General features: G+C 42.9%; 1 protein-coding gene across 3 annotated transcripts in view; it reads right to left on the bottom strand.

Moving 5' to 3' along the window:
* WDR66 (WD repeat domain 66) overlaps positions 1–16483 on the bottom strand; it is an 82123-nt gene that overhangs the window by 41142 nt on the left and 24498 nt on the right. For all 3 annotated transcript variants that reach the window (XM_023205274.2, XM_023205282.2, XM_023205290.2), the window contains 5 exons: positions 15137–15248; positions 14812–14892; positions 8117–8194; positions 5622–5672; positions 2513–2727 (listed from right to left, as the gene is read on the bottom strand). In XM_023205274.2, coding sequence (XP_023061042.2) covers positions 2513–2727; positions 5622–5672; positions 8117–8194; positions 14812–14892; positions 15137–15248 — 537 coding nt within the window. The remainder of the gene's footprint in view (positions 1–2512; positions 2728–5621; positions 5673–8116; positions 8195–14811; positions 14893–15136; positions 15249–16483) is intronic.

The following is a 16483-nucleotide window of genomic DNA, read 5'->3' as shown; positions in this document are numbered from 1 at the left end:
TCATGTCTGTAATCCCAGCACTTTGGGAGGCCGAATTGGGCGGATCACCTGAGGTCTGGAGTTTGAGACCAGTCTGGCCAACATGGTGAAACCCCGCCTCTACTAAAAATACAGAAATTAGTCAGGTGTGGTGGTGCCCACCTATAATCCCAGCTACTCGGGAGGCTGAGGCAGGAGAATCGCTTGAACACAGAAGGCAGAGGTTGCAGTGAGCCAAGATTGCATCACTGCACTCCAGCCTGGGTGACAAGAGCAAAACTCCATCACAAAAAACAAAACAGACAAACAAACAAAAAATTTAGCATAAGTATATCCCAAATATTGCATGGGGCATATTTATACCTGGCAATTTTATCAGGGCCATGTGGCTTGACTATGCAGGGAACCCAGGTATATCTAAAGCAAAGTCCATGCTCTCTGCTAGGTTCTTCCCTGCCCTCCAAGATCAGCCATACACAACGGCGGTGGACAAGGATTTACACTCCCCATATAACTACAGATGACAATGGAGAGAATTGCTCCACCAGTCCTCCAAAGTCATGCAAGCTGGCAATAGGACACTAGCACTTTACAGGAAGGCACTACTGTTAGTGTGATCATAAAACCCTATCCAGTCATCACGGCAGAAGGCAGTGCCACGTGACAAAATGGCTTTCATTTCCAGTCCTCAGATCCATCCCAAATGGGCTTTTTAAAAAAGACTTTGACATAATTCTAATCACAGGGGGCAGACGAGGAGGATTTTCTCTTACATATGCAGAGTGGTTAAATGAGGTTTCTGATTAATAAGCAAGGCAGGTGGGCCGAGTAATTGGCTTGAACGTCTGCCACTGCCCTCTGCTGGACAGAAGCAGCAATACTGACCAAGTATTTTCAGAGACCTTTTCCTTCTTGGACTCACAGATCCTGAGGGGGTTTTATTAACTTGGAGAACTCAGGCCTGGTCTTCACTGGATCCTAACCCCCAACCAAGTAAAGGTTGATTGCATCATGGCCAACTGCAGCTCTACTATCTTCTCACCCCACTGAGTGAGGGTGACAATTTGCATTTCTCTTTGTAAAACCATGTCAAGACCTCACTGTTCCCCTGCATCAAAAGGCGAATGGAAGCAAATGGGCATTTTGAAAGCAGATGGCCCAGTGACTCTAACCATATGGGCAGGGTCCCCGTCACTAGGCAATTTTCTCCACACCTTCAGGAACTTCTCTCACACACCGATGGTAGCTGCCATTTACCTAGGGTTCCCCTGCGCCAAACATGTGCAAAGAGTTTTACATCCCTATCTCGTGAAATCCTCATAAAACCACTCTGAGAGAAATAGTACCATCATGCCCATTTTACAGATGAAGAAATAGAGGCTCAGCAAGGTTAAGTTCCTTTCTCAAGGTCACTCAGTAAGGAAGGGACCCAGCTGAAATGAGAACCCTGTCCTAATTGAGGACTTAATGACCATCTGTGAGTCCCCACAGCCACTCAAAATCAGGGTTAGTGAATTTTATTAAGTTCTGATGCATTTGATCTTCTCACAATGGGTAAATATTATTTTTGTTTTGTTTTGAGACTGAGTCTCACTCTGTCGCCCAGACTGGAGTGCAGCGGTGAAATCTTGGCTCACTGCAACCTCTGCCTCCTGGGTTCAAGTGATTCTCATGCCTCAGCTTCCTGAGAAGCTGGGACTACAGTCGCATGCCGCTACACCTGGTTAATTTTTATATTTTTAGTAGAGACAGGGTTTCACCATGTTGGCTAGGCTGGTCTCAAACTCCTGAGACCACCCGCCTCGGCCTCCCAAAGTGCTGGGATTACAGGCATGAGCCACCGCTCCAAACTGTAAATGTTATTTTGTAATCAGACAAAAACAATATAGCTATTCAAATTATTTTCTTACATTTAATGCATGTAAAATGTTGCATGCAAAATCCATCCAATTAGCACAGAAGAAAAAATCTAGTTCCTTTTTGTTTCATCAACACAAAGGGATTTTTTTTAACATAATGCATGCTCATGATTTTTTAAAAAATCCAATTAGTATAAATGGAACTATAAAAAGAAGTAAATCCACCCCCGATCCCTGATCTTAGTTCTCAGTTCTTTTCCTCAGAGGCAACCAATCTTCCCAGTTCATTATGACTCTCCCCAGAATACTCTATGCATATACAAAATATGCATATACATCCAAAAGAGGTTTTGTTTTGTTTTGTTTTTCAAGACAGGAGAGTCTCACTCTGACACCCAGTTTGGAGTGCAGTGGCAATGAGAGCTCATTGCAGCCTCAAACTCCTGGGCTCAAGCAATCCTCCCATCTCTCTCTCTTTTTTGTTTTTTGGTAGAGATAGGGTCTCACTGTATTGCCCAGGCTGGTCTCGAACTTCTGGCCTCATGTGATCCTCCCACCTTAGCCTCCCAAAGAACTGAAATTAGAGGTGTAAGCCACTATGCCCAACCTCCCATAACAATTTTTAAATATTTTTATAATCATCCATAGCTACCTTTTAATTAAGTTAAAATTACCTATCAATTGTAGTAAGCACGGTGATGCCCTCTTTCTGCAAATGAACCAATTTACAAGGCTTGATATAGGGAAAGCCCAAAAAGGTGGAGGCAGATGAGGGTGGGCGGTGTATGTCCCAGACAACCAGCTTCCCTTCCATTGTTGCTGAGAGCATTTGTGTTAAATTCAAGTGAAAGATGGACTGGCTAAACTTTCCCACAAGTTTGTTGAAGGTCTGTGTTTCAAAAGAAATGTTATAGTTACTGTTGGCAATAAGTATAAAACAAAGCATTTATCAACACGATATTTTATAATGTTATGCTGAAATATAGTGAGAAAAAGAGAAAGAAAAAGAAAATAATCACTAAAACCGTCTCCCGTGGATTGCCATGGTCCAGGCAGTTCTGAACCTCTGGAGGTTTGCTAAGAGCAAGTGAAGGGTTATGTACTCTGTTCAATACATTGTTTGTTTAAAGCAAATGAGAGAGTGGTTATTCACTGTTTATACCTGTTAAACTTCTCTTATGGAGGTTTCAGAGACTGGTAAAGAAGCTAATGCCTGTTGTGAGTCAAAGCATGCTCTGGTTATAAAATAGCGTAAAATAATTCTCCCAGTCTCCTTTGATCATAAGGTATTTTCCCATCAGTAGAAAATATTTAAGCACTGTACATAGAAATGCCCTATTCTCTATGCTGTCCAATTCTCTAATAATACAGAGAAGATACGAAGGTTTACCTCTTCTGATTTGAACACAAGAGGAATAGTAAAATAATAATTAGTCAAACAAGAGTACCAAGTTCTTTCTAAGAGCAGCACTGTTTCAACACATTTTTATCATTTCAAATGGCTCATTATTTGTGGATTCTGTATTTGCAAATTCACCTACTTGTAAGAATTGATTTGTAATCCAAAAATCAATACTTGCAGCACTCTCACGGTCATTTGCCGAAGTGCATGTGCAGTGTGACAAATAATTTTACTCATTCAACATGCACATTTCCAGTTGAGGGCAAGCAGGGCAATGCTCTGCCTTCTTGTCTGAGCTCTGACTATAAACAAGTGTCCTTTTCATGGTCTATTTAGTGCCATGTTGTTTGCATTTTTGAGTGCTTTTTCTTGGTGATTTTAGAATTTAAATTGACCCCCAAACATAGTGCTAAAGTGCTGTCTAGTGTTCCTAAGCAAAAGAATGCTATGATGTGCCTTATGGAGAAAATACGTGGGTTAGATGAGTTTTGTTCAAGTCATGAGTTATAGTGCTGTTGGCCATGAGCTCAATGTTAACGAATCAATGTTATATATTAAATAAAATGTCTTTAAACATGAATACACATAAAACAAGGTTATGTATTGATCAGTTAGTTGGTGAAAATGTGACCAGAGGCTCAAAGAAACCTACCCTATATTTCCCTTAAGAGCAATAATTTAGTATCTGCTAATTTGGTGTTTGCAGAGACTTTATAGAACATAACTACCAACAACGAGAATTGACAGCATTTTTTAGTACTTTCATTTATGAAAAACAAGTCTGCAGACAGAATAATCTCCTTGTGCCCATTTGTCTCAACTTTTTATTTTTTGTTTTTGTCTTTTGGCATGCCCTCTTAAGAAATAAATTTCTAGGCCGGGAGCGGTGGCTCAAGCCTGTAATCCCAGCACTTTGGGAGGTCGAGGCGGGTGGATCACGAGGTCAGGAGATCGAGACCATCCTGGCTAACATGGTGAAACCCCATCTCTACTAAAAAATACAAAAAACTAGCCGGGCGAGGTGGCGGGCACCTGTAGTCCCAGCTGCTCAGGAGGCTGAAGCAGGAGAATGGCGTGAACCTGGGAGGCGGAGCTTGCAGTGAGCTGAGATCCGGCCCCTGCACTCCAGCCCGGGCCACAGAGCGAGGCTCCGTCTCAAAAAAAATAAAATAAAATAAATAAATAAATGTCTACAAATCATACTAAGAGAGAAGCAAGTATGCAGGAAACTCATCATCAGGTGCTCCCTGAGCGCAGGTTACATGGGCAGCAAATGCAGAATATGCTGCAGGAGATGACTCAAGTTCCACCTCAGACACAAGAGCTTGCAGTAAGCAAGCAAGATAAAATGTTTTCTCCGTGGGGCGCGGTGGCTCACGCCTGTAATCCCAGCACTTTGGGAGGCCGAGGCGGGTGGATCACAAGGTCAGGAGATCGAGACCACGGTGAAACCCCGTCTCTACTAAAAATACAAAAAACTAGCCAGGCGCGGTGGCGGGCGCCTGTAGTCCCAGCTATTCGGGAGGCTGAGGCAGGAGAATGGCGTGAACCTGGGAGGCAGAGCTTGCAGTGAGCCAAGATTGCGCCACTGCACTCCAGCCAGGGGGACAGAGCTAGACTTCGTCTCAAAAAAAAAAAAAAAAAAAAAAGTTTTCTCAACATCTGGTTCACCTCCCTCTTATTGGCTCTTAAACATCTAAATACCTAATATCGTGTATTATTCTGAAACTGAGCAGCTTTATAAGGGATCCACTCACGTTCAAAAACTCTGCTTATTATTTTTCTTTTTTTAAATACAGGGTCTCACTCTGTTGCCCAGGCTGGAATGCGGTGGCACAAACACAGCTCACTGCAGCCTCGATCACCTGGGCTCAAGGGCTCAAGTGATCCTCCCACCTCAGTCTTCCGAGTAGCTGGGACTACAGACTCATACCACCCGGGCTGGTAATTTTTAATTTTTTTAATTTTTTTTTTTTAGTAGAAACAAAGTCTAGCCTGTGTTGCCCAGGCTGGTCTCAAACTCCTGAGCTCAAATGATCCTCCTACCTGGGTCTCCCAAAGTGCTGGGATTACAGATGAGAGCCACTGCACCCCGCAACTTTCCTTCCTTGTCAGTATGCACATACACTTTCTAAAAGCCATCACTTTTTTATATTTTCTCACAGCAGTAACTCTTTTTATAACATTTTATTTTTAACAATACTTCCATTATTTTCAACCGACAATTCAATATGTATATGGGACCCAAGTAAAATTTTTCCGATTATTTCCCAGTAGCTTAATGTCAAGATGTACAAAGAGTAGCCCGAAGCAGCTAAGCTTGCACATACATATTTATTCCCACAAAATCTGAAGGACAAAAATGCAACAGGCATACTCACTTTTTCTGTTAAAAGTGGGGCACTGTGAGCCAGTGTATCCCTCTCTTCATACTGATAAGAGGAAAAAATAATCACTACTCAAAAAGACTCAGTTTCCAAAGGAAACTATATTAATAATAAAACCAAAACAAATACATCTAAACAAGGTCAGAAATGTGCATTTTCTACAGGTGAGAGAACTTGCTGCCTTGGGAAATATCTAAAAACATTCTGAAAGAAAAGCAAATACATAAAAAATATAAAAAATACCACAAATGATTATGACTTTTTTTTTTTTGAGATGGAGTTATATATTAAATAAGGTGTCTTTAAACAGAAACACATCTATCGCCCAGCCTGGTGTGCGGTGGTGCGATCTCAGCTCACTGCAAACTCCGCCTCCCAGGTTCAAGCAATTCTCCTGCCTCAGCCTCCTGAGTAGCTGAGGTTACAGGAGCGCACTACCATGACCAGATAATCTATCTTTTTTATTTTTTTTTTTTTTAGTAGAGATGGGGTTTTGCCATGTTGGCCAGGCTGGTCTCGAACTCCTGACCTCAGGTGATCCGCCCTCCTCAGCCTCCCAAAGTGTTGAGATTACAGGCATGAGCCACTGCAGCCGACCTTAAGGTATTTAAGTTTTAAAGCCTTATTAACAGATAATTCAAATTTGTAGTAAGAACTAAGTAAAGTCACAATTGGCTGGGCATGGTGGCTCACGCCTATAATCCCAGGACTTTGGGAGGCCAAGGTGGGCGGATCACTTGAGGTCAGGAGTTTGAGACCAGCCTGGCCAACACGGAGAAACCCCATCTCTACTAAAAATACAAAAATTAGCCAGGCGTGGTGGCAGGTTCCTGTAACCTCAGCTACTCGGGAGGCTGAGACAGGAGAATTGCTTGAACCTGAGAGGCCGGGGTTGCAATGAGCTGAGATCGCACCACTGCACTGCAGCCTGGGTGACAGAGTGAGACCCCATCTCAAAAATAAAATAAAATAAAGATATAATAAATACCTTAAATAATGACTATCACTGACAATCAGTGTTCAATGTGTTTTGGTTTTGCTTTACAATTTTTTATTGAGGTAAAATTCACTTAACATAAAATTAATCATAACCACATTAAAGTGTCACTTAACATAAAATTAATCATAATGTGTACAATTAATCATAAAGTGTACAATTCAGTAGTGTTTCATACAGTCACAATGCTGAGCAACCATCTAGATCCAGGACATTTTCATAACCCCAAAAGGAAATCTCCTACCCATTAAGCAGCCACTCCGTCACTCCCCAGGACTTGAAAACCACCAGTTTCCTCTGTATCTGTGGACTTGCCTATGCTGGACATTCCATAGAAATGGCATCATACAACATGTGACTTTCATGTCTGGGGTCTTTCATTTAGCATCATGCCTTCAAGGCTGATTCATGTCACAGCATGTATCAGTACTTCATACAATAACATTCCATTGTATGGACAGGCCACATTTTGTTTACCTAATCATCAGTAGATGAACATTTGGCTGTTTCTACCTTTTGGTTATTACAAATAACCATATAGTGCTGCTGCTGCTGTGAACATTTGTGTAGAAGTATTTGTTCGAATGCTTCTTTTCAATTCTTTTACATCTTACCTTGGAATTGCTGAGTTACATAGCTATTCCATGTTTAACTTGGAACGTTTTTTGTTTTGTTGTGTTTTGTTTTGTTGAGACAGAGTCTCACTCTGTTGCCCAGGCTGGAGTGCAGTGGCACCATCACCATCACAGCTCACTGCAGCCTCAAGCAATCCTTCAGCCTCAGCCTCTTGAGCAGCTGGAACTACAGGCATGCATCACCATGTGCTGTTAATTTTTTTAAAATAATTTTTTGTAGGGATGAGGTCTTGTTATGTTGCCCAGGCTAATCTTAAACTCCTGGCCTCAAGTGATCCTCCTGCCTTGGCCTCCCATGGTGCTGGAAATACAGTCATAAGCCATTGTACTCAGCCTCAATGTTTTTTATTCTTATGATTTCGCCCTGTGTCAGTATATGTATCACTAATCTGCTTGCTAATTCCTTTCTAAAAGGGAAAAAAGACCAAGGTCTCAAAAAAATCTGTATTTTAGAGCCAGGTATGGCTGGCTCACCCCTCTAATCCCAGTTATTTGAGAAGATAAAATGGGAAGATCACTTGAGCCCAGGAGTCTGAGGCAGCCTGGGCAACATAGTGAGACCTTGTCTCCAAAAACCCACAAAACTTGTATTTTAGTCTTGTTAAATAAATTCAAATAAACATTTGCCTTATTGCTTTAACAAAATTTAATAAATAAAATTGAATTATTTGCTTCTGATTTAATATGCTAATTTCAAATGGGACTAAACACTATAATTAAATAAAAACATTTTAATATATATTCATTGCTTCCTAAAGTAGAGATACTATATTGTTACATTACTGAAACATTTGTACTCAAAGAATGAACACATACTTCTACCCACATTTAAGACAAATCAAAATATTTCTACTTACCCATGCATAATATATTGCCTGTGTTTTACTATTGCTCACTAATTCTTTATTATTTGTTGGGTTAAAAGTAAGGTAGTTCTGAAATATAAAGTATGAAAATACATTAATGATAAATTTTCTGTTTCTGGTTAAGCTGAATGTTAAAATTAAATAATAATTTTAATTAAAACAAATGAGTAGGGGCCGGGCGCGGTGGCTCACTCCTGTAATCCCAACAGTTTGGGAGGTCGAGGCGGGCAGATCACCTGAGGTCGGGAGTTTGTGACCAGCCTGACCAACATGGAGAAACCCCATCTCTACTGAAAATACAAAATTAGCCAGGCGTGGTGGCGCATGCCTGCAATCCCAGCTACTCGGAAGGCTGAGGCAGGAGAATCGCTTGAACCCACGAGGTGGAGGTTGTGGTGAGCAGAGGTCGCACCACTGCAGCACTCTAGCCTGAGCAACAAGAGCGAAACTCCCTCTCAAAACACACACACACGCGCGCACACACACACTAGGAATATAAAACAGAAAAGATACAGCATTTGGTAAAAAAATAGGAATATCATTTAAATACTGGTGATTAAAATAAATAGTGTCAAATGTGTTCCCTTTCCAGTCTGATCTATTAAATTTCATCATCCATAAATTGGAACAAGCTTTTCTTTTTTTTTTTTGAGCCAGAGTCTTGCTCTGTCACCTAGATTGGAGTGTAGTGGCGCCATCTCAGCTCACTGCAGACTCTGCCTCCTGGGTTCAAGCAATTCTGCTGCCTCAGCTTCCCGAGTAGTTGAGACTACAGGCATGTGCCACCATGCCCAGCTAATTTTTATATTTTTAGTAGAGACGGGGTTTCACCATGTTGCCCAGGTTGGTCTCGAACCCTACCTCAAGCGATCCACCCACCTAAGCCTCCCAAAGTGCTGGGATTACAGGTGTGGGCCACTGCACCTGGCTGTAACAAGCTTTTCTGACAGTGATCAATTTAAAATAATAACAACAATAATAATAAAATAAATTGGAACAAGCAAAAGTAAACCGGTATTCACCAATAACCTTTATTCTGTATCCTTTTAAAGACTGCTGCATATACATTTCTAAATTTGACAGGGCCACACAGTATCTTGGAATGAATGCAAGATATTGGAAGGGGATTCTAATTCCTGCCAAGATGGTGAATAGCATGGGCTGCTGGCTCCCTTCCCAAAAATCAACCCTGCAGAAACTATGGAAGTGAGGGAAACTTGAAACACTCAAACGAAACAGTCACAGCAAGAACAACAAAGCAAGCTCTTCCTGGGGAGCCACGGGGTATGTGTTTGAAATGTGCATGGGAGGTGGGTGGCTACAGCCTGGAGTGAAGGGCTACAGGAGACAGCACTGAGGGACAGGCTGGAGAAAAGCTTTTTAAGTTCCATTTCTACCATTTCCACCCCGTCTCCACGCCTATTCCTTACCTATCATTTTCCAAACATTTTATGAATGTTACATACCACAGGAGTGTAAACTACCAATGCCAGTGTTTGAGAATTCATATCAGAACAGCACAAAAGCCCGGGCAGGGTAAGGAATTGGCAAAAGCAAGTGCATGAAGCAGACTTCACAAAGCCTGAAAATCAGCCTCAAACCACCTCAAGCTCTGATTAAGCTGAAACACTCTGCTAAGTGCCTTTAAGAAGCAAAAGTCAGTCTTCTTTGGAGGAAGTCATCTCAAGCCTCAAATTTATTTCTACACTTTAAAAAACACAACATCAGGCATTCAGTAAAAAATAGCAAGGCATATTAAAGAGATACCTCCAAGTCAGACACTGTGGTATATGCCTGGAATCCCAGCACTTTGCAAGGCTGAGGCAGGAGGATCGCTTGAGGCCAGGAGTTCAAGACCAGCCTGGGCAACAGAGCAAGACCCCATCTCAAAAAAGAAAAGAAAAGAAAAGAAAAGAAAAAAGACCCATCCAAATGACTGAAAACCAAGGGGAAACAGCAATCGGCAGAAAGAAGCCACAGGAGATCCGAGTATTGGGGTTGTTAGACACAGACCTGACAATCACTGGATTAACATGCAGGAAAGTAGAGGACAAGATAGGGAATCTCAGCAGATAGCTCTACTTAAAAAAGGAATCAAATGGAAGCTCTAGACCTGAAAAAAATGATTTAAAATGCTCAATAGACAGTTTAACAAAAATTTAGATATAGCCAAAGAAAGAACAAGTGAGCAGGAAAGGAAGACAAATTATAGTAGAAAACATCCCGACTGAAGCAGAAACAGATGAAAGGATAGAAAATACAGAAAAGAAAATAAAAGACCAGTGGGACAAGACCAGAAAAGGTCTAACATATATGTAATTGGAGCCCCAGAAGGAGAATAAAGAAAGAATGTGGCAGAAGAAATGTGTAAAGAGGTAATGGTTGAGAATTTTCCAAAACTGAGAAGAGATATAACATCCCAGGTTCAAGAAATCTTAAAGGATAAACTTTACAAAAATCAACAACATACCCACATCCACATAGACACATCACTGAAAAGCTGCTGGGGTTGGTGCAGCAGTGGCTCACACCTATAATCCCCGCACCTTGGGAGACTGAGGTGGGAAGGTCACTTGAGCCCAGGAGTTTGGGACCAGCCTGGGCAACACAGCAAGACCCTATCTCTACAAAAAAAGAAAAAAAATTAGCCAGGTGTAGTGGTGCTACCTGGGAGGCTGAGGTGGGAGAATCACTTGAGCCTAAGAGGTCCAGGCTGCAATGAGTGGTGACTGTGCCACTGCACTTCAGCCTAGGTGATGGAATGAGACCCTGTCTCAAAAACAGAACATAACAACAAGAACAAAGAAATCCTGCTGAAAACCAAGGGAAAAATCTGTAAAAACAGCTGGGGGCCAAAGAGAGAGACACACAACATTCAAAACAGGGATTGACAGCTGACTTTTCAACAGAAACAGTAGAAACCAGAAGACAACAGAATCACATCCTTGAAGATATGAAGTGCTAAAAGAAAATACTACCACTCTAGAATTCTATACCAAAGGAAAATCTCCTTCAAAAATAAAGACTTGTCCATGAACATTCACAACAGCTTTATTTTTAATAGCCACAACCAGGAAACAACCCAATGTCCATTAACAGTGAATTAATAAGGTTACATACCTATTCAATGCGCTACTATTCAACAATAAAAAGGAATACATTACTGATACGTGCAACAACAAAACTGAGTGAAAGAAACCAAAGCTCTCTGTAAATGGAGTCTATTTATTATACATGAAATTCTAGAAAAAGCAAACTGATGAACAATAATCAGGATAGTGGACATTAGGAGATGGATGGAGGAATCAGATCACACCTTGAAGGCCACATGTCATGGAATTTTAATGTTAATCTGAGGACAACGAGAAGTTACTGAAGGATTTTAAGTACAGGAATGATGTAATATTTTAATTATTTAAAAATAACTCTTGGCCGGGCACAGTGGCTCAAGCCTGTAATCCCAGCACTTTGGGAGGCTGAGACGGGTGGATCACGAGGTCAGGAGATCGAGACCATCCTGGTCTACATGGTGAAACCCCGTCTCTACTAAAAATACAAAAAACTAGCCGGGCGAGATGGCGGGCGCCTGTAGTCCCAGCTACTCGGGAGGCTGAGGCAGGAGAATGGCATAAACCCGGGAGGCGGAGCTTGTAGTGAGCCGAGATCGCGCCACTGCACTCCAGCCTGGGCGACAGAGCGAGACCCTGTCTCAAAAAAAATAAAAAATAAAAATAACTCTCTGGCTGGGCACGGTGGCTCACGCCTATAATCCCAGCACTTTGGGAGGCCAAGGCAGGCGGATCACAAGGTCAAGAGATCGAGACCATTATGGCTAACATGGTGAAACCCCGTCTCTACTAAAAATACAAAAAATTAGCTGGGCATGGTGGCACGTGCCTGTAGTCCCAGCTACCTGAGAGGCTGAGGCAGGAGAATCTGCTTGAACCCAGGAGGCAGAGGTTGTAGGAACCGAGATTGCGCCACTGCACTCCAGCCTGGGTGACAGAGTGAGATTCTATCTCAAAAAAAAAAATAAGAAAATAAAGAAGATAAAACAAAACAAAAAACAGTGTGACTGCTGTGGGAAGATTGTTAGAGAGTGAGAGCAGAGAGACCAGCGGGCCACATGGTGCAGGTAGAGATGACTGTGGCCTGGACTAGGACGGTGGCAACAGAGGTGGAGAGGAGAGGGAAGATTTCAGGATATGTCTTGGAAGTAAATAGCCTTGGGAATAGATGACAATACCCAAGAAGAAAGCATAGCAAGAAGAGGGCCAGGTGTGGTGGCTCACGCCTGTAATCCCAACACTTTGGGAGGCTGAGGTAGGCTTGAGCGTAGGAGTTGGAGACCACACTGGTCAACATGGCAAAACTGTCTCTGTAAAAAATTTAAAAATTAGCTGGGCATGATAGTGTGCACCTGTAGTTCCAGCTACTCAGGAGGCTGAGGTAGGAGGACTGCTTGAGCTCAGGAGGCAGAGGCTGCAGTGAGCTGGGATTGCGCCACTATACTCCAGCCTGGACAACAGGGAGACCCTGTCTCAAAAAAGATTTTTTTGAGTTTTAATAATTTTAAATTTAGGCCGGGCGCGGTGGCTCAAGCCTGTAATCCCAGCACATTGGGAGGCCAAGACGGGCGGATCACGAGGTCAGGAGATCGAGACCATCCTGGCTAACACTGTGAAACCCCGTCTCTACTAAAAAATACAAAAAAACTAGGCGGGCGAGGTGGCGGGTGCCTGTAGTCCCAGCTACTCAGGAGGCTGAGGCAGGAGAAGGGCGTAAACCTGGGAGGCGGAACTTGCAGTGAGCTGAGATCCGGCCACTGCACTCCAGCCTGAGCGACAGAGCGAGACTCCATCTCAAAAAAAAAAAAAAAAATTTTAAATTTAAATCACCATGTGTACTCAGCAAGGTTGCAAGGTACAAAATCAACACACAAAAATCAGCTATCTTTTTATACACTAGCAATGAACCATCTAAAAAGGATATTAAGAAAATAAATCCATTTAAAATAGCATCAAAAAAACACAAAATCCTTAGGAATAAATTTAACCAGGAGGTGAAGACTTGAGCTCTGGAAATTACAAAACATTCCTGAAAGAAATTAAAGAAGACATAAATAAACGGCAAGGCATCCCATGCTCATGGATCAGAAGACGATGCTGTGAAAACGATGACACCACCCAAAGTGATCTACAGATTCAATGCAAAATCGCTATCAAAACCCCAATGGCGTTTTTTGCAGCAATAGAAAAACCCATCCTAAATAGCCACATATGGTTGGTGGCTACTGTGTTAGCACAACCTTAAGGGGTAAGAAATATTTTTTTAGGGGCCAGAGGAATGTTGGGGGGAAAGGAAAGAAGATGGACATATGGCTGCATAACCATATTTCCCTGGCTGAGTCTAGTCACCCAAACCCTCTGGGAGTCTAGTCACCCAAACCCTCTGGGATTTAGATCCTGCAAGTCAGGCATGTACTTATCACAGTGCCTGGCACAGAACAGGTACTCGATAAATGTATGACAAATGAAGCATGCAAGGATGAATGAGACAAGTCACAACAGCAGGGAGCAGCGACCCAGGAAATAAGGAGACCTGATGGAAACTTGCTGGGTGTCCGTGGCAAGTCACCTCATGTAAGTTGGGAGCAATAATAATAACTTCCCTATACTCCTCAGAGTTAGTTTTACAAGGTTCGAAGCAGTTAAAAGCACACTAATAGAATAAGAAAGACTGCCGGGTAGGTGATTTTAGACAAAGTATTTAATAATTAATGGTAGTATTCCACAGATATTAATATCTATTTTGCTAGCATGTTTGCATGGATTATGTGAGATAATGTAAGTAAAGAATTTAGCAGACTCTGGAACATAAGTGCTTGAAAAATATTAGCTATTATAGTCAAGTAAAATGAATCAGGGAATGAAAGGGTTTTAAAAGCTCTACTGAGGCCGGGTGCGGTGTCTCACGCCTGTAATCCCGACACTTTGGGAGGCCGAGGTGAGCGGATCACCTGAGGTTGAGAGTTCGAGACCAGCCTGACTAACATGGAGAAAACCCATCTCTACTAAAAAAATACAAAATCAGCCAGGCGTGGTGGTGCACGCCTGTAATCCCAGCTACTCGGGAGGCTGAGGCAGGAGAATCACTTGAACCAGCGAGGCAGAGGTTGTGTTGAGCCGAGATTGTGCCACTGCTCTCCAGACTCCAGCCTGGGCACCAAGAGCAAAACTTTGTCTCAAAAAAAAAAAAAAAAAAACACTCTACTGCAGCATAACACAACTCCCCTGAAACAAAAAGTAGGTTTTGGCCCGGCATCAGTAGAACTTTGTTTTTGTTTTTTTTGAGATGGAGTCTTACTTTGTCACCCAGGCTGGAGTGCAGTGGCACAATCTTGGCTCACTGCAACCTCTGCCTCCCAGGTGCAAACAATTCTTATGCCTCAGCCTTCCAAGTAGCTGGGACTATAGGCATGTGCCACCATGCCCAGGGAATTTTTGTATTTTTAGTACAGACGGGCTTCACCATGTTGGCCAGGCTGGCCTTGAACTCCTGACCTCAAGTGATAACCCACCTCAGCCTCCCAAAATTCTGGGATTACAGGTGTGAGTCACCACGCCCAGGCTGGCCTGGCACCCATATATCTTTAGTTGAAGTTTACAGGCTCCAATTGAACTCACCTGAACACCGTACTCTTTGGGGAGTTCGAGAGTGCATGCTGGTGTTTCCACTGCCAAAGTCCACTTCCAGATGCACACCTTCTGTAGGTGACAGCAGAGGGAGGGGCATGAGAAATTCTTTGAAGTCTGCTAAAGTAACTTACACCTCTTGTGGTGACCCCAAAACTTCAAGTAACTAAGGACAGAGGCCCGGACTCTGTGCTGTGGAGTCTGGTCTTTTGAGAACATCACCAACATCATGCAGCCTGAACAGAGCTGCCCACGGGGACATGCTGGACAGGTCAGCCAGCTCGCTGAAGCTGACCCAAAGGGCCAGGGCCTTTACCTGGACTTCAGCATCTGAGATGGTTGCCAGATACTTGGCGTCATGGGTCATGGCCATGGCCCTGATGCCGTTCCCTTCGGGGCAGCTGTCAAATATCGTGTGCACAGGAATACTGCAAAACAGGACAACGGGGATGACACTTGCTGAGGTCTCCCTGGCTTCCCAGAGAGGCCTAGGGCAGGTCTGAGCTCAGCCCAAACCTCTCCAAAACAGAACAAAATGTAATCTATCCATACAGTGGAATCTTTTTGAGCCATAGAAGGGAATGAAGCACTGACACATGCTATGATATGACATGGATGAGCCTCGGAAACGATGCTAAGTCAAAGAAGCCAGGTTCAAAAGGTGCAGAGTGTACGAGTCCACTCGTATGAAATGGCCAGAATAGGCAAACCCATGGAGACAGACAATGGGTGCAGGGTGTCCTTCTGGGGTGGTGAAACGTTTTGGAACTAGATAGAGATAATGGTTGCATAACAGTGTAAATGTATTAAATGTTATCAAACTGCAAGCTTTAAAATGGTCAGTTTTATGTCATGTGAATTTAACCTCAATAACAACAGTAGTCAAGCCTAACTCAAGGCAATGGGCCGCTGTTTGCCCTCTTCACAAGCTCTAATTTCTCATTCACTAGGTACCAGGCACTGATTCTGTGCCAGGTTGTGCCTGGCAGGAAGGATGTAAGTATGAAAAGATGACTAGGACAACGTCCCAGCTCGCAGAGAATCGGGCACTCTCCTACGTAGGTGGGAATGCAAAGGAGCGGCACCTTTCTAGAAGCAGTTTGGCTGGATCTATCAAAACCTTCAATGCATACACCCTACCGCCCAGTCACTCCACTCTTACGACTTTTTCCTAGGGAAACCATGGAAAAAGTAAACAAAGGTCAATGAAAATTCATAGTCATCATGGTACTACTCTAACAGCAAAAATCAAACAACACAAATGTCCCTTAATATACCACACATGAATTGTTTAAAAAGATATTAATAGTATAACCACATGATAAGAAACTAGGTTGGGCACAGTGTTGCACACTGGCAATCCCAGCACTTTGAGAGGCTGAGGAGGGTGGATCGCTTGAGCTAAGGAGTTCGAGATCAGCCTGGGCAACATGGTACAACCCTGTCTCTACCAAAAATAGAAAAATTAGCTGGGCGTGGTGGCATGCGCCCGTGGGCCCAACTACATGGGAGGCTGAGGTAAGAGGATCACTTGAGTCCAGGAGGTGCAGGCTGCAGTGAGCCAAGATCATGCCACTGCACTCCAGCCTGGGTGACAGAGCAAGATCTTCCCTCAAAAATAAATAAATAAATAAATAAATAAATAAATAAATAAATAAATAAA

Source organism: Piliocolobus tephrosceles, chromosome 10 (assembly GCF_002776525.5).
Source record: "Piliocolobus tephrosceles isolate RC106 chromosome 10, ASM277652v3, whole genome shotgun sequence".
NCBI classification, from domain to species: domain Eukaryota; kingdom Metazoa; phylum Chordata; class Mammalia; order Primates; family Cercopithecidae; genus Piliocolobus; species Piliocolobus tephrosceles.
Note: the sequence above shows the minus strand (reverse complement) of the source record. Positions and strands in the feature narration are given on the sequence as shown.